The sequence below is a fragment of the Glycine soja genome, chromosome 5 (assembly GCF_004193775.1).
Source record: "Glycine soja cultivar W05 chromosome 5, ASM419377v2, whole genome shotgun sequence".
NCBI lineage: Eukaryota > Viridiplantae > Streptophyta > Magnoliopsida > Fabales > Fabaceae > Glycine > Glycine soja.
The window spans coordinates 38,165,654-38,184,032 of NC_041006.1; the positions used below are offsets into that span (position 1 = coordinate 38,165,654).

At 32.7% G+C, this 18,379-nt stretch overlaps 3 protein-coding genes and 1 non-coding gene across 11 annotated transcripts; 2 read left to right on the forward strand and 2 right to left on the reverse strand.

Moving 5' to 3' along the window:
- The first annotated feature begins 4,604 nt into the window (after positions 1-4,604).
- LOC114413064 lies at positions 4,605-5,772 on the forward strand. Of its 8 annotated transcripts, none has more exons than XM_028377229.1 (3): positions 4,616-4,708; positions 4,807-4,840; positions 5,274-5,772. In XM_028377229.1, exon 3 carries the CDS (start codon positions 5,276-5,278, stop codon positions 5,693-5,695), a length of 420 nt encoding a protein of 139 aa, XP_028233030.1. In that variant the 5' UTR covers positions 4,616-4,708; positions 4,807-4,840; positions 5,274-5,275; the 3' UTR covers positions 5,696-5,772. The 8 variants fall into 8 exon arrangements, with proteins under 8 accessions (XP_028233025.1, XP_028233030.1, XP_028233026.1 ...); XM_028377225.1 differs by having other exon boundaries at positions 4,617-4,708; positions 4,807-5,114; XM_028377230.1 differs by having other exon boundaries at positions 4,617-4,708; positions 4,807-4,832.
- LOC114413902 lies at positions 4,968-5,122 on the forward strand. Its single transcript, XR_003667043.1, has one exon. It is a non-coding gene; the product is annotated as a small nucleolar RNA snoR137 (small nucleolar RNA).
- Positions 5,773-8,719: 2,947 nt separating the features above from the next.
- On the reverse strand, positions 8,720-12,795 carry LOC114413065 (glycosyl hydrolase 5 family protein-like). Its single transcript, XM_028377233.1, has 4 exons — positions 12,170-12,795; positions 10,867-11,114; positions 9,895-10,406; positions 8,720-9,418 (listed from the first exon to the last, which is right to left on the reverse strand). The coding sequence occupies exons 1-4, from the start codon at positions 12,620-12,622 to the stop codon at positions 8,925-8,927; spliced, it is 1,707 nt and encodes a 568-aa protein (XP_028233034.1). The 5' UTR covers positions 12,623-12,795; the 3' UTR covers positions 8,720-8,924.
- Positions 12,796-14,192: 1,397 nt separating this feature from the next.
- Positions 14,193-18,188, reverse strand: LOC114413066 (glycosyl hydrolase 5 family protein-like). The gene is made up of 4 exons (XM_028377234.1): positions 17,692-18,188; positions 16,747-16,994; positions 15,283-15,803; positions 14,193-14,816 (listed from the first exon to the last, which is right to left on the reverse strand). Exons 1-4 carry the CDS (start codon positions 18,112-18,114, stop codon positions 14,335-14,337), a joined length of 1,674 nt encoding a protein of 557 aa, XP_028233035.1. The 5' UTR covers positions 18,115-18,188; the 3' UTR covers positions 14,193-14,334.
- Between the last annotated feature and the right edge of the window lie 191 nt (positions 18,189-18,379).

Below are 18,379 nucleotides of genomic sequence, written 5' to 3' on the forward strand. Positions count from 1 at the left end.
AATTTGATCCAAATAGAGCTTGATTCCCTTGGTGCAGGCTTTTTGATGTTTGAGACTTTTTTGTACAACAGTTCTAATACATACAGGAGAACATTAAGAAATTCCTCTGTTTAGGCTTGATTTTAGTATGTTTGAAAAGAAAGAAGAGGAAAAGATTTACACTCCTCTTCGTAGAGATTTTTTTTTTTTAATAAAAGCTTTTTAATTTACTAATTAATGGATTTAATTGATTTCATTTGGTTGATTATACTTGCTTACCTAATAGAGTGACCATTAATTTATATCACAGATTTTATGACCATGTCCTTTTTTTATTTGGAAGCGCCGGGTACAAATTCTCTATGTTCGGATATTTTTTTTTGCAAATACAATTAATATTAAGTAAGTTTTTTTTAGTGAAAAATATTATATTGTAACGACCATATACATATGTAAGAAAGCTGTTTTTTTTTTGTGTAAATTGATATGTTTAATATTATAAATTAAATATTATTGTGAAATTATTATTTTATTGCTTTGCATAAATAAACTAAATATTGTTGTGAAATTATTATTTTATTGTTTTGCATAAATAAATTAAATACTGTTGTGACATTATTATTTCATTGTTTTGCATAAATAAATTAAATATTGTTGTGAAATTATTATTCTATTTTTTTCAGTTATATATGTATAGTAATAAATTAAATACTTTTTAAAAATTATTGCTTCATAATTATTTTTGCTACATCTCAAATTAATTGTTGTAGAAGTTTTTATTTATTTATTTTGTTGAATTAATATAATTCAATTTAATCTATATTTTTTTGTTGTGTCAAGTAAATGTTACTATTGAATTATGTGTAGGATGGATGGGATGCGTTAACTTATTTTATTATGAAATTGTGATTGAGATTGTGTGTAAGTGATAATCATTTGGTAGGTAGGTAATGGATTGTGAATTACATGATTGTTGAGATGTTATATGTTTTTTTTGAGTTGTGAGCCATACATTATGTAATCATACAATTGTACGGCCTTTCAAGGCCAATAAGTTAATTCAAGATGAATTGTGGGAACCCCACGAGTTAATCAGTTAAGGTGCAATGAGTTAAAATATATTTTAAATAAATATATATATATATATATATATATATATATATAAAATTGAGATTTTGAAAACAATTGAGTAATTATGTGCATTCCATAATACATATGTAGAGTTTGTGTGTTCAAATGTTTTTTTTGTTGGACCTGACCTAGGAGAGAGCCCTTAACGTACTCTTCGGAGGGTAGGTCTTGGGGGTCATCTGTTTGAGTGCTCCTTTAAGCTCGTGCCGATCCCACATGGTTGGAGCATTCTCGCAAAACAGCATGACTTCACTTAGTGAGAGTGACTTGACTTATCCATTGTGAGGCATGTCTAGTCATGTACTCCTAGGCGCCCGACTAGATTTTTCACTCAAATATGGTCTACTATATGTTTCACATGCTCTACTATTATATATTAATGTGATATGATAACTCCCTGTCTGTGTTTGTTTTCAAGTGAGCCACCACGGTCTTGCTTTGAGTTGGGATAACTTTGTTTTTTTTACATTGTTCTCTTCCTTTCAGCGCACACACATGGCTTTCTCCTTCCTTCAATTCTAAACATCAAACCTCATCTCCATTGGTGCCATCCGCGTTCTCTCGCCAGGGAGGCCAGGAGCGCACGAAATTTGCGAAACCAGTAGTCACAATTGACTTCGATGGTTCTCTGCATCCGAAACACTTTTGGGGTGAACACCCATCCTAACAAGTAGGGTCAATAGTTCCCAAGAAGATCTCACACAACCACACTCGTCAATTATCATCTTTCCCAACAAGTAGGGTCAATAGTTCCGCAAGAAGATCTCACACAACCCACACTCGTCAATTATCACACCACCGCTAGGTTCTGTTCTTCTTGTTTTATTTCACATCTTTGTATTTGTTTGCTTCAGTGTTGTACTTTTTTGTAGTTATTCAGAATTAGAAAGTGTTTTTATTGTGTTTCGCGTGTAAGATGGTGAGTGTGTTGTTGTTCTAATTTTCAAATAAATATTTAAAAATGAAAATTTAAATTTTATTAAAATTAAATTACTTTATCAAAACAACAAAATCAGTAATTGAATTGTCTCATTCAAACAAATATTTATATAATAAAAGAAATTTAAATTAAGGTAATTAAAATATTGTGCATTTGAATTTCCTAAAAATTTCTAAATCTCTCTACAAACACTAAAGTCATGTTTTAAAACAAAATTTCACATGATTTTATTTTCTTTTATTCGTTATTTAGGAGGGATAGAGGGTGTTACAATGGTGATGGATAAGATTTGGATGGATAGAATATTATAAGTAATCATCCATATTCACTAACATATTATCACTTAATTAATAACATAAATCTAAAAGAAAAAATGATTAAAGACCATAGATAAGATAAAATTCATTTTTTATAGAATATGCCGGACATTGTTTACCTTATTTCTTGGTGCTGGTACTTATTATTTTCATATCCTATCTTTTATACTTTTTTTTTTTCATGCAATGTGTATTAGTACTTCTCACACTTATTCAACGGTGATACTTTTATTGCTGTAGGTTAGTTGAGCAGAGGGAATGTCATGTCTCGAACTTGGGATCAATAATGGCATTACAATAAGCAAACCATTACATTGGACCGTAGATAGACATGGTGATACTTTGTGAGCCTATAATGAGGTAATTTATCTTTGTCACAACAATCTTATGCACTTTAAAGTTTTTCCCCTCATCAATTAAGTTTTGAGAAAAAAAATAGTTTTGCCATTTAAAAAATGTGTTTCATGCACAATGAAACAAATATAAACAATTTATTTAATATTGTTTCTATTAATAAATTATATAGGAGTGACAAGGTAGGTTGAAATTGCTGAGTCAATATACCTAAGTTAAAAAAAGAAAAAATAATAGAACATATTAGACGACGCTTCAACCCACTAACTTGCCTAACATGATATGTTGAAGGCAGCTGATAAAAGGGACTAACCCTTTTTTTAAGTCAAAATTAAAAGAATTAAAACAAAAACAATCTTATGTTATAAGTGTTAGAAAATAAAATAAAATGAAAGAAATAAATAAGAAGAAAAATGTAAAGTCTCTAATTAAATGACAAAATAACAGTAACAAAATAATTTTAATTGACACCACATGAATCAATAATGCACGGAAAAAAATAAATTAGGGGAAGAAATAATTAGTCTGAGTTGAAACACGTAAACACTACCCTTATAGAGAAAACAGCCTGCTAGGAAAATCTGATTGCGCTCCTCTTTCAAGAAGATACCACAACCCGTTGATTCCGATCGTGTGCAGGAAAAAGATCCTCGAACCTTTTGAACACCAATGCTCTTGCTCTCAAAATTTTTTACAAGAGAAGGAAGAGAAAATGGGAGAAAAAAGATATGCTTGTGTTGTGTTTTTTTTCTAGGAGAAAAGATATATATAATATATATATATACAATAGACCCCTTATGCAATAGCAAAAATTTGACCTTTGGAATCCCCAAAACTTACTAATCAAAACAAAAGTAACATCTTACATATGTCAAAACAAACTTAACAAATTACATTTGATATGTTAAAACAAAATCTTAAAAAATATAAAAAATATAATTTTATGTAACAAACTGTACAATAAATATTTTATTTTATAAAATATAACTAATATAAGTAATATATATATATATATATTTATAAATTTTAAATTATAATACAAATATTTACTAACAATAAGTACTAAACAACTATTTAAACCACCTCTTTGACATCTAATGACATCTTTCTTCCTCCAGCACTATCTCTTATAGTTATTTTGTCTTGGTTAATCTTATGAACTCATTTTTCTTTGGATGGTTCCTTTTTGTTTTCAATTCCTTTGCATCACTAAATTATTTTTAATAACGTTTCTCAGTTCCTCTCGCCGACATTGTTCTTCTTGGGTGTTCCTTCTCCAGCAAGGACAAGTATGATTATCTTTCCCTTCTCCTCTTTTGCCCCCGCGTTCAGACATTTTGGTTTTGGATTGATTCACATTCACATGCAAATGTTAAAAAATGATTTAGTAAAAAATAAGTAGATTTTCACCTCTCTAACATAAGAAAAAATATATTTTTATAAATAAATGAAATGTATTGTTATATTGGATACAGTAGATAAAGAATGAAAAGCATATGAAAAAAATAGATTAAAGAATAATGAAGATGGGATTTAAAAAGCAGGGTTTAAAAATGATTGAAGACAGGTGAAAAACAGAGTGTATATTTTTTTTTTAATGAATGGACAATTTATTGGTAATGAGATTTTGTATTGTTTTTATATAAAAAGGTATTTTTGACTAAAAAATTAAAAGAAAATAAGATGAGGTACTTTCGTAATAAGAAGGTGTAAATAACAATAGCCTGGAGCCCGAAAATAAGATGATTTTTTTTTCTTATTTAAATAAAACCATTCGGCTACCAGTTTTTTTTTTTTTTTTATCTCAACGGGGCCTAAGCCCAATTTGGCTACCACCAGTTTAGATCGTAGGTTTGGCTCTGTTTTTTCTTTATAAAAGCAGAGGCAGGACCCCCTGTTTTCTTCGATTAAGGGATAAACCCTAACGCCGCGAGGCCAAGGCAACATTCATCCGAAGTTCTGCATCAAACACTGCTTGAACTTTGAAGTATGTTCTCTTATCTAGGGTTTACTCGTTTCTCATTTCTTCCTGAACTAGTTCTTCTGCAATTGTCGCTTTTTGATAGGCGTTGCGTTCTTTGTCAGTTTCTATTGCAGAAGGACGTGTCAACGTAAGCGTGTACGAATTGCAATGTTGAGCTCTTTTGTCACTTTTGTGACTTGAACAGCTACGCAATATTTCATTCGTAGTCTGTTCCATGGTCTCGTTGTGCCATTCCTTTTTGTTCAATTTTTTTTTTATTAACGTTGCTTCTTTTGGTGAACTCTCCCTTATTATTCCATGGGGGTTGTTCTAGTTTCCGAAGCATATATAAATTAATTCGTCTCGAATAACCGGTTTTAAACAGCGTGGTGTAATCTTCTCTAAGCTACCCTATGCTACCTGTCTTCTGGTACATTCAATTCATTACTATATATTCATTTTCCACGATTAAGAGCAGTGTCAATGACGTTCTAATGAAACTAATTTTTAAATTTCAGAATCTGAAAATGAGAATTTGAACGATTAAAGTAAAGTAATAAATACTGACGCTTGGCTATTAAAATTGTAGAAATGGAAACGTCTAATGTAACGATACCTAAAGTTGGACCTAAACCGTCGAGGAAAGTGAAGCTTCCGACGCCGAAGGAGCTGATATCACACTATGAATCTAAGGGTATGGACTCGCAAGATGCGTCGTTGAAGGTCATTGAGGATCTTCAGAAGGCTCTGTTTAGAGTCATATCCTCTGGCAAAGGTAAACACGACAAGCTATTGACTGAATCTTCTAGGAAGATTGATGCAATTAACAATAGACTCACTGTTCTTGACATGAAGCTTGATTCCAAGCCTGCTTATGTTGAGACTTTTGCAATTGGGCTTGCCTCTGGAGCTGCCCTCAAAGGTATTGGTGCAGTTGTGCCTCATATTATTGCCCCTCTTGCTCAGATATGGAACTCTGTTTCCTCTGCCATTAAATCTTCCCCCCAATGATATTAGTATGTAATTATTAGTTTGTAGAAATATTTTTTAATGAAATGACTATGCTACCATTTTTTATGTCATTATAATTCTTGTTTCCAAAAGGCAACATAGAGTAGCACAATTTTCCTCCTCAACACCTCAATGCTAACCTGAAGACAAAAATACCTAGAAGGTTTGTACAGGACAGCTTTCCCCTTATTGGGTCATTCACCTTAAACAATTATCAAGTAACTTTTGTGTTAGATAAACAAATTTATTCTGAATTTTATTTCTTTTAGAATAAAAAAAATCTAAATACAAATCACTTCAAATTCAATTTTAAACAATTAATTTTGCAATTCATTCATCCAAACAAACATTTGAATTCACTACATTCAATTCAAATTGATACAGTAGATTGCATTCATATCACTCCAAGTCTACATTAAAGATTAAGAGTGAGAGCAAGAGGAAGAGAGAACGGTTTCAGGGTTAAGCCGTTGTTTGGAAGAACCATCGAACAGTGGCAACGAATCATCCTGGCTGCAAAACATAGCTTTGAGAACCTTTGAATTATCTTGGGGGGATCTCTCAAAAAGGAGCCGAAGTGTTTCAAATGCTTCTCTCTGTTGTCATCTGCATCATATATAACATGATGTTCCCAAGCAAAATAGAATATAGATATTTTATAGAATGAAAAGCCAGACAATGATTTTGCATATACGAAGCAATCGAGTAATTAGATTGGCTTACCTAAATACTGAGGACAAAGGGTGAGTTGCATACGAAGGTGAGTATTTATGTTATCAAGTTTATGGGCCAAACTCAAAGCTCCCAAGTCTCTGTTGTTGATGTCAAATATCTAAAATCAAGCCAGGAAAGTTAATAATAATGATAACAAAACAGACATGTTCAATCAAGAGTTTGATTAAAGGTTTTTTGGTATAAAAAAAAGAGAGAAATTAACAGGAGTTACTAAGATAAAGTTGTGATGATTATAGTGACATCAATACCCTTGACCCAAGCCAGTTATGCCCAAAACATGCGATGCACAGGACACAATACTCCGAATGGTCCAATAGACAGCACCGGGAATAAGATTGGAGGCAGTCAACATCTCCGGTGCCTCAGGGTCAATGTACTGAGAGGGAAGCTCATGGAATTGGACAACGTTATTGGTTACATCCAACATTGCCTTGAGAAGGTTGTGAATTGTTTGAAACTTTGGTCCCAAATCATCCACTTGTTACAGTGTTTCATGGATGTGCTTCAACTTTGCAACAGACTTAGCAAGACGATTGGTGGCATGAAGCTGAGCCACCAGCCAAAACTCCTTGAAGTTTGCTGCTAACGCTATCACCACCTTGGCATCCCATGAATAGCTTGAGAGCATGCCCAGTATTCCCATGGTTGTGGCATGTACATCTCCACCGCTCAAAACACTTGCAAAATATCTATTACACAAGCATGAGAACATGAATAAACTAAACCACACAAGAGATAAAGTAGTACTCCCTCCGGTTCTTTTTCTTATAAAAAGAACCATAGGTAGTATTGTTGTAGGCGTTTAAATAGATGTGGCTATTATCAATATTTATACAGAGGGAGATATGGTATTAGAATTGTAAGAGAAGATTTATTGTTAGGAATAAGAAAACCTCGCAAGAAAATTTTGTTGATTGCGTGGTACGAAATATCTAGCACATTAGCTAAATCAGATTGGTATGCACTACTTTTCATGGCATCCATCTGCCCTTGTTTTCCCTGTGTAAAATTTCAAAACATCTACACTCAGAAACCAAGTTAATTAAGAACCAAAATGCAAAATGAGTGAGGAGAGAAATTATTGTATGTTCCACGACCACTGTATATGGTTTCCATTATTCTCCACTTAATACATAGCTAAGTTACATTCACTCTTTCTAATAAATTAAAATTTTGACTATGTACTAAATCACGTAAAGATTAATTGAGATCATACAATAATTTCTGGAGAGATGGGGGACACACATATACCTGAACAATGCCAGCCAGGGATGAGAGAGGCTGCGGTGAAAAATGTCAACAACAACGTGAAAAAGAGGTCTAACGTCAATGTGTCCATGAACGGGAGCATGAGTCGCACGAATATGTTTGGTCATTGTAGTGTCATCTGATGCTTAAAAAATATGGCGGCTAGGCCTCGATTGCATCTTCCGGGACACCATTGCCATAACGGAAATTAAGGATGCAGGTAAGGAAGAGGATCAAAATAGATAATGTTTAGGATCACTGATGGGTTGATGAATTTGGGTTGGGTTATTGCTAGACTGCTAGTTAGTGCCAGTGGCTTCTTAGATAGTTATGGATGCCAAATTTTGTCAAATCTTTGCCTTACTTGTATTTGGGTTCAAATCACATAAAGTAAGAAAGGAAATTGGAATATCAGATAAAGGATTTGTCGAATTTATACCTTCATCATCGGTTGTGGCTTTCTTATTGTTATTATCCTTCTGTCAAATAAAAATAAAATCACACTAGTGCTGTAAACTTTTTAGGGTATTTCATTCGTAACTTTCATATATTGGCAACCTGTTAGTCTATCAGTAGTTTTTTCACATGCACTTTTAACGTAACACGTTGCAAAATTACCAACCCAAAAATATAATAAATTCACAATGACGAATCACAAGCTACGAGTTATTGCGAGAAAGGTATAAATCTTTCGCAACTTCTATGATGCGAAAGAACCATTGCTATTTATTAAAGTGTGAAAGTAGTTTGCAAGTATATATTTGCTGTCACTTTACGATGACATTGACCGTTCGAAACTTGCAGGGTTTAAGTGGAACTAAAGCTCTGTTCAATAACTTAATTATTAGCAGCATGTAAAGGATTTGCGAAAATAAACTTTGTTCAATATTATAAGATAAAGTTTTAGGTTGGGTCCACAACGTAAGTTGCCACCATTTTAATATTTGTGTTATTGAATTCATGAAAATTTCGTTCACATAGATCATTTTATCCAAGTCTTTATCACCTCCTAAAACAAGATTCTCCGCAACACATTCTTGATTTTGGTGTTGGGCAACATTCAAGCTCCTTAAGCCAAAAATCCTCGTTAACACTTATAAATTTATACATTTTCACTATTATTATACTATGCACTGAATATTCACACGGATATGCTTATTTACTGCATCATGTTCATGCAATTAAAACGTAAGCAAGGGATACCTTTGATGAGTACAACATATCGACCCAAATTCTTAAAAGCAACTTATATTGAGCTCAATGATTTCCACAAAAGGTCCGGTGAATTCAGCATGGATAATGTCGAGGTTGTGGAGATTGACCTCCTTCCACTGTCGATAAGTTTGAACCATTGGCTTCCAGGGTCACATGTCTTATCTTTGCTCAAGCATTTACAAGCATTGGTCACAATGATGTTGTTATCATCTACATCTAGACATAAATTAGAACCGTCGCTTAGTTTAGATGAAAGGTGCATGTTCGAATCTGAAATCATTTCCCATTTAGAGTTAGGATCTGAGCATGTCATGCTAAGTGTTGCAGGCTTCCTTTCTTCCTCTGCATGTATGCAGAAATCTGTGTTGTTTACCAATAGGGTCTTTTGAGGTGTGTATGTCCAGGCATCAGAAGAAGAGCAAGCAGCCAACGTTAGTGATGTTAGCTGTGATTTACTTATGACACAGAGACCTGTCAAAGGGTGGAATATCAGTTTGTGTGGATTGCCTTCTATGATGCCTGGTCCTGCACAATGTCAAACAATTAGGTGACAAATTAGTAATAATGGTATTTTCTAACCAACTAATAGTGCAAAGTTTGGAAAAGAATAATTGCCCAAATTTTGCGAAGTATTTGCAAAATTGGATCATTCAAAAATAGCTTTAACAGAAAAAGGGCGAGTCCAAAAGCAAAAGGCACAAGAGTTAGGAATGTACTAACACAGTTTTTTTAATACATTCTTTTAAAGACATTCTCTTCTATTGGTTGAAATTTATTGAAAATTATAAAATTTTATGAGTCTTATATCTTATTTAATGATTTTGCCTCTTTTTTTTTTAAGGTTAATTAATCTGTCTCTTGATTTTGTAGTTTTCAATAAGATTTAACCAATAAAAAAATATTAAAAAAAGTATATAAAAGAGTGTATTGCTAACAGTACAGAAACATGAATAAAGGAAGTACAAGAAAGTCCTAATTAGTGGTTAAGGTGGCGGTCATACCTCGAAATGGAATTTGGAGGGCAGAGATTCTGTTTAAGAAACTGGTACTCCTAACCTGATTCCAATCCCAAGAGAGAAGGCCATAAAACTCTTCCATTCCTATAACCCCTTCTCTAAAGTAGTAACTACCAACAAGTGTCCAATAGGCCCAATCCAAGTCAAGCTCAGCTACCAGTGCCAGAAAACAGTTAAGGTATCGGTTGTCATTCACATTGGTACCTCTCAAGTCCCCACCAAACTCACTCACAAACAATGGCCATCCTTGGTCCACTAATGTTTTCTTTATATTTGCTGTCACTTTTCCACATACTTGGTTTGGGTTCCCATCAGCCCAAGCTCCACCATCAGTGAAGCCATACCTGTGCACCTCAAATACTAGTTTCCCTTTGAATGTGAGGCTCACTGGTCGATCCCGAAGGAATGACAAGTCTGTGTCAAAATTTAGGCCAGATAGAATGACTAGAACATCTGGATTTGCTGCATGAGCAGCTTCTGCTCCTTTCACCATATACCTTCAATTCAGAATAACAACTTAATTATCATCTACACAGGAATTTTCTTTCTTTCTTGTTTTTTTTCTTTTTTTTTTAACTATTCCGTTGTGATATACTCCTGTGAATGTGATTTGGTGTTGCAAATCATCTACATGGTCATAAATCTTACCAAAACTATGTAGGAAATTGATTTAGTGCTGTAAAACAAGCCAGCGAACAATGAAGGAATTGTAATGTTTGGAAATTGTGTTCAAGGTGATAAATTTGTTAGGTTTAAATATATTTTCATAATTATAATATAATTCATTTTAATTTTACTATCATAATGTTACTTTTATTTTATTTTAGTAATTATGATCGGTCAAGGCCTATTAATGATCTGACATATTTCGTTAATTAGTCACATCTTCACTTAATTAATGATTTAAGATCCATTTCAAGATGGGATTATAGTTGTTACTTGTTAGCAGTTACTTACTTGTACCAATCATTAACATTCTGTCTAGATCCTCGGAGCTCATTCCTTAAGCTTATGCCCACAACTGCTGTAACTCCCTTGAAAAGGGTGGCCATCTTGGTGAGGCCCAATATCCACTGATTTGGGTCAAAAAATTTGTCACCGAAGAAGCCATTGCCGTCCGTGTTACCGCAGCACCATCCTGGCTGGGTCACGTGGTTGTCCAAAATCACCATCACATCGTTGTCCCCGAGACTCTTCACCACTGCCTGGGCACATCACACAATATTACCGATATTCAGAATTATTTTGAATCCAAAGTTAAGGATTAATTTCTCAAACTATTAAGACTTGTTTGGAGGATTGATTCCTTTTAACACAATTTTTATATTCACCACATAGAGATTAAACTCTAGACTATATACTTAAAACACAAAATTATCTTTTAACTATGTCATACCATAATCTCTTTAATTTTATTATAGTTTAATTATATTTTAAATCTCTTTAGTTTCAATTATGTGAGATTTTAGTTCCTCACATGTGTTTTGAATTAATTTAGTAATTAACTATCTTTAGTTTTAAATCTTAGCAAATCTAATGATTATAAATATTCTTTTACTCAAAACCCACTCACTAAAATATCAAATTTTTTTCGAAATAAAAAAATCAATTTCTTAATTTCCTCTCTAACCTTAATCATTATCCTATTTTTTTTATAAAAAAATTCACTAAATCATCAACCTCTCAAACATTTGAATAAAAAACAACAATTTAAAAAATTCAAGTAGAAGAAAATCAATAGAAGAAACAAATTTATTTAATTTTAAAAACAGAAATCAAATTAGCTCAAACCAAAATTATACATATTTCAAATTAAACGAACAACAAATGTAATTAAGTCAAAAAATATTTTTACAGAGCAAATATTTTGTATTATTGAAAACTCAATAAAACCAACAAAAAAATAGTAATGTAATTATGCATGCATGACGTAATAAGAAACTAACGGAAGAACAAAAAATAGGCTAGCCCACTGCTCACGTCAACAATGATGAATTTAATAAGGATATTGCGACATTTACATGGCAAGCTGACCCATAGAAAATTAGTTTATTGAAGCACTCAATTATTAAAAACCACAATAAGTCAATCGCCATGGGATAAGCGTCACCGATCGATAACATCAATGATCAAGTGACAAGATTTAATAACTAAAAACACACGTACGATGAGGTAATTAAAATTAGTCAACGAATTGGTAAGGTTGATTTATGAATGAATTGAATTGGGTAAGAAATAGTAGTAGTTGAATTAAACTTACCTGAAAAGCTTGGATGAGAGAAAGATCGATGATGGAGGGGTTGTTGGTTTGGACACCAGCAATGGATTCAAGGAGGCCAAGGCTCTGAAAAGATCGTCTAACGGTGAGAGAAGCAAGAGAGTCATTGGTGACCAAAAGTGTGGGCCAAGTGAGCCTGACACAGTTGAAGCCCATGGACTTTATTCCCTTTGAAATGACATCCACGGGCTTTTTGCTGAGCCCTTCGGCCACCACAGCTTCCAAATGGGACACCCAATTGACACAGGCTAGTTTCACCCTTCGGCCATCTTGGTCGAGGATCCATCGGGAATCCGTGTGAAGAAGACCCGTCACAGGCACTGTGTTATCATGGTCAACTTCTTCGAACGTGGAGGAGAGTAATGCTATTATAAGTATTGGTGCAGAGAGAACAGTGAAAACCAACGTGCTCGACCACCACCTACCCATTTCCATTTCATATGATATTACTTGATATTCCACGGCAAAACAGACCAATATGTTGTTTACTGAAGAGATAGGAATAGGATGTCTATATATACATGTGGGGAATTTGTGTTTCTGTGTACTGTTCTTTTGTCATCTTGTTATGTACCTGCCAAGTCTTTCTCATTTGAGTAACTCGTTTGTTTCACATGATTATTTTACATTTTGAGAAATCACATACCAAAAAATATTATTGTAGAAAATGTTTAAATACATTTCTCTATAAACACTTGTAACTTGTAAGAGAAGAAAAAAATTGAAATAAACTTTTCACATATATTAAATTTATTTTATACATAAATTAATTTATAAAAATTCTTTTATTTAATTCCTCTAAAAACTTATTTTAATTTATACATATAAGTTACTTACGGGCGTAGAAAAACTTATTTTAATTTATATAAAAAAAACCGGTTCAAATGGAACATGATTTTAACCAAATTCAAACACCGATCTTTACCTCTTTGAAGAAAAAAAGAAATGTTTTACAAAATCAATTTTATTAACCTTATTTCTATAAAATCAATTCCATTAACCTAACTGGTTTTTACCTCAATCATTTTTTTTATTTGAATAAAATTAGTTCAAAACTAATTTGGTTCATAAACGATTTTTTAAAACCAATTCTAGTCTAAATGAATTCGACTATCTGAATGTAAAATTAAATTGCTTAAAACAGTCTGCAACTATTTTGGTTTGGTTTTTTTAGTAAGTTAAATTTTTCACACTCCTGAATTTAACCGAGCTATGGATAAACTTTATTTCGTTTTCATTTATAAATGTTTATGAAACAAAGTCTAACTCGCTTTTAAGAAAGTAAATGTACCAAGTAGCTTCACTAGATTGATTCCCCTAAGTATATGCAACCATTACGAAAAGAAAAGGTGAAGTAGTCATTAAGTGAATATAATTCTCTCTTTACATATGCAATTCATCTTATACAAAAAAAGGTGAATAACTCTTCTTTATTAGCTTCGGAAGGTTGTGCAAAATCAAGGACTAAAATCCCCTGTCAAGGCGGCGTATAGGTAGTAAAGAAACACACATGTAAGAAGTTTTCAACTTCGTACTAATTGATAGTTTTAAAATGAGCATTGAAAATTTATTTAGTGAAATTAATTAATCTTTTTGACAACAATATTTTAGGAAGGTTGTCATGATTTTTTTATAATATTTATTTCTATATAATAAATTTGAATTTTTTTAATGAGAATGTTTTTAAGAATAATTATTGAATAAAATTATTTTTAAGAGATATTATTTAATGATAACCTTTTCAGGAGTTACTTTCATTCTCATTGAGTCACATGTCTTATCTTAATCTTATATATTAACATTTATTTATTTTTAATTATCCTCTTCAAATATATTTCTTAATTTTATTTTATTTTTTACATAATTGACCATCCCTGCTCTGATCACAATCCTGAAATAAGATTCTCTATGGCACGATGTATACTATGTTGACTTTGGTGTCGTGTAGCAATGGTGCCCTGGTCTTGAGCCAAAAATCCCAGCCAACGTTAGTAAATTCTGTACATATTTTAATAGTGGTATATTATGTATTGAATTCAATAGTCATACATATGGACATGTTTAATGCATCACTTTCCTGCCATTAAAACATAAGTACATGGTTAGAGAAATTTACAGTAATATTCTTAAAACAACTTATGCTGAGCTTAATGGTTTCCATAAAGGTCTGATGAATTTAGCATGGATGATGTTGAGGTTGTCAACATTGATCTCCTTCCGCTGTCAATAAGTTTGAACCATTGGCTACTAGGGTCACATGTACGATCTCTGCTCAAGCATTTGCAAGCATTGGTCACAATGTTGTTGTTATCGTCTACATCTAAGCATACATTAGAATCATCGCTGAGTTTAGATGAGAGATGCAACTTCGAATCTGAGATCATTTCCCATCTAGAGTTAGGATCTGAGCATATTATCCCAAGTTTTGCAGGCATCCCTTCATTCTCTGCTTGTATGCAGAAGTAAGTTCCTTTTATTGATAGAATTTTCTGGGGTGTGTATTTCCAGCCATCAGATAAATAGCAAGGACCCAATGTCAATGGGTCTAGTAATGACTTTCTTATGACACACAAACCGGTCAAAGGATGGAATATCAATTTGTATGGATTGCCTCTTGTTATTCCTGGACCTGCATGTTGTTGACAGAGAAATGTAGTTCAAGTTTTCAAGAAGTGCTAAATTGGTAGTTTAGCCCTACACTAAATATATTGGCAATTTATTTTTCGTTGAACAACATATACATCAACGGTAGCAAACTCAATACTTTTGTTAGTAACATGAACATTTTTATATGATATCTCTATCAATGTGTAATATGGTTGACAGATAATTGATCCTTAAGTATATAATTAAGGATTCGATCTCCAGATATATGCATACAGATAAACATATTTTGGGAAAAGTTAATATCTTTTAAATAGATCTCAATATCTTCAAGTGATTAGTCTCTAACTTTGGATTAGGATTCACCAAAAAATAAATACCATAGCTTTATCAAAGTATTCCTAAAGTAGTAAATTGGTAGTGATATTTTTCAACCAACTAATAGTGTTGAGTTAGGAAAAGAACATTTGCACAAATTATGTACTACATACCTCGAAATGGAAGTTGGAGGGCAGAGATTCTGTTTAAGAAAGTGGTATTTCTAACTTGGGTCCAGTCCCAACTAAGAATCCCATAAAACTCTTCCATTCCTATAACTCCTTGTCTAAAGTAGTAGCTACCAACAAGTGTCCACAAGGCCCAATCCAAGTCAAGCTCAGCTGCCACTGCCAAGAAGCAGTTAAGGTAGCGGTTGTCATTCACGTTGGTACCTCTCAAGTCTCCACCAAACTCACTAATAAACAATGGCCATCCTTGGTTCACTAAAAAGCCTGAGGTTCTCATCATATTTCCTGCCACTTGTCCACATACTTGGTTTGGATTCCCATTAACCCAAGCTTGACCATCAGTGAAGGCATACCAGTGTGCCTCATATACTAATTTCCCCTTAAATGTGAGGCTCACTGGCCGATTTTGAATGAAAGATAAGTCTTTATCAAAATTCAGGCCGGATAAAATAACAAGAACATCCGGATTTGCTGCATGAATCGCTTCTGCTCCTTTCACCATGTACCTTTTGTTCAGAACAACATGTCAGTCACATGAGATTTCTCTCTCTTTTATTTATTTATTTTTCTTTCTAATTTTAACTAAACCATGGTTTTATCCCTCATAAAATACAGTTACAAGTAACTTAAATTGTATTTACTCTAGCACCAGCCACCAGCTAATTTAGAAAAAAAAAAGAGGGAGAGAGAATGTTTTTTTACTGCAAGTAACTTATATTATTTCATTCGGAATAATGACATCAATACAACTAAGAACATGATCAAAATATTGATGACTAACATGAAATTTAGATGCCCTAGCAAATATTAAGAATCACAAAATGGGGTTGGTTCAGTGCCTACTAGTTTTGGCCTTTTTTTTTCGAGTGAGGTTGGGATTTTCAACCCATCCCCCATTTTCATCCGTTAAAAAATGAATTAAGAGTAAATCAATTCATCAATCCTTTTTTATTAAAAAAAATGTAATATTTATTTTGATATTTTATAAATATATTATTAATTTTTAATTAATTTATTTTTTCTAAATAAATTATCAATCAAAATTTAAGATAATATATCTAATTTTTTAATAAATATTTATTATTTAATATTTATAAAAAATAAAATTAATTTAAATATATTTATTATTATTTTTTAATATTTTAATTTGGACGGACTAACCCCAACAAAAATAAGATGGATTGTTACTTTCAATCTATATATGAAATGTGAGACAGAACATATTAACTCGTATTACTACCCCTAGCTAACACATATGAGAGCGAACATTATTAACAATTTAACATATAAAAATAGTATTTTACTTTAATTTTGATAATCGCATACTATTCAACCCACAATTACAACATTAATATAATTACGTTTAGATTATAGAAATAGAGAAAGTATTATATAAACTTTGACATTTCTTAAAAAAAAAAAAAAGACACTTTGACTGTTAGCACTTACTTGTACCAATCGTTGACATTCTGTTTGGGCCCTCGGAGCTCATTCCTCAAGCTCATGCCCACCACATTAGTGACTCCATTGAAGAGGGAGGCCATCTTGGTGAGGCCCAATATCCACTGGTTTGGGTCAAAAAATTTGTCACCGAAGAAGCCATTGCCGTCGGAGTTACTGCAGCACCACCCTGGCTGGGTTATGTGGTTGTCCAATATCACCATCACATCGTTGTCACCGAGACTTTTCACCACTGCCTATCGTCATCACAAAATGTTGCCCACACTCAACTCAAACTTGAACAAACTCATACTATACGTAAGTTAGTTGAGAGTGTGATTCGTACTCTTAAAATATGTTACCCTTAAAAAATACCCACCAAGAAACTGTCCATTATAAAAATAATAATTTAATTAATAAAATTTATTTTATAATAGAAAATAAAAAATTTAATGTCTATGGGTTCCGCTAACAATATGTCAATAAAAAAAATTCATACATAACCATCCAATTATAATTCTCTCTACATTCAATATGATAAATTTATTGATTTTTCAAATAATTATTTTAAAGTAATTTATGATTAGATGATAATATAAAATAAACATAGACATTAAATTCATAAAACATATGATTATTTGAAATTTTAAAAATTAAATTACTAATTATTTTTAATGCTCGATGTTGATCGGAATTAGAAAGCATAAACCGAGAATCAAAAACATATTCTAGTCAATATCTGCAACATAAATGGCAATTACTCAGGAAGTTGGTTGGAGCTATTTTCAATAACCACCCAAAGCCAATCGCCATCAAATATGCGCCAACACATCAGCGATGATAAGATTAATAGCAAAGAAGATAAGGATGATGAGGTGATTCAAATTAGTAAACAAACTGGTTAATTAGGCAAAGGAAATAATTGAATTGAATATGATAATAAAAACAATTTACCTGAAAAGCTTGGATGAGGGGAAGATCGATAATGGAGGGGTTGTTGGTTTGGACACCAGCAATGGATTCAAGGAGGGCAAGGTTCTGAAAGGAGCTTCTAACGGTGAGAGAAGCAAGAGAGTCATTAGTGACCAAAACTATAGGCCAAGTGAGCCTGACACAGTTGAAGCCCATGGACTTTATTCCATTTGAAATGACATCCACGGGCTTTTTGCTGAGCCCTTCGGCCACCACAGCTTCCAAATGGGACACCCAATTCACACATGCCAGCTTGACCCTCTGCCCATCTTCGTTGACGATCCATCGTGAATCCGTGTGAAGTGGAAGACCCTTAACTTCAACTATGGCTCCGGAGAGCAATATTGTTGTTATTAGTGCAGAGACAAAATTGAAGACCATTTCGTGTTTCTTCAGTAGTATCATGTCTATGGCATCATATTCCGCACCTGTGAGATTCTCTGCACGCCGGAACAAGCCAATATATATCTTGAGGATGTGGGATTGTACATGTGCCAACAAAATTATTTTTTAAGTTTAAGCAACTCGTTCATTTAATGTCATTTTGTCGTTTATTTCAAAAGTAATACTTTCAAAATATTTATCGTTATTTTACACAGATTAAATAATAATAATAAAAAATAAATAAATAAAAAGAGTAATAATTTTATAAAATTAATATTTTATCGTC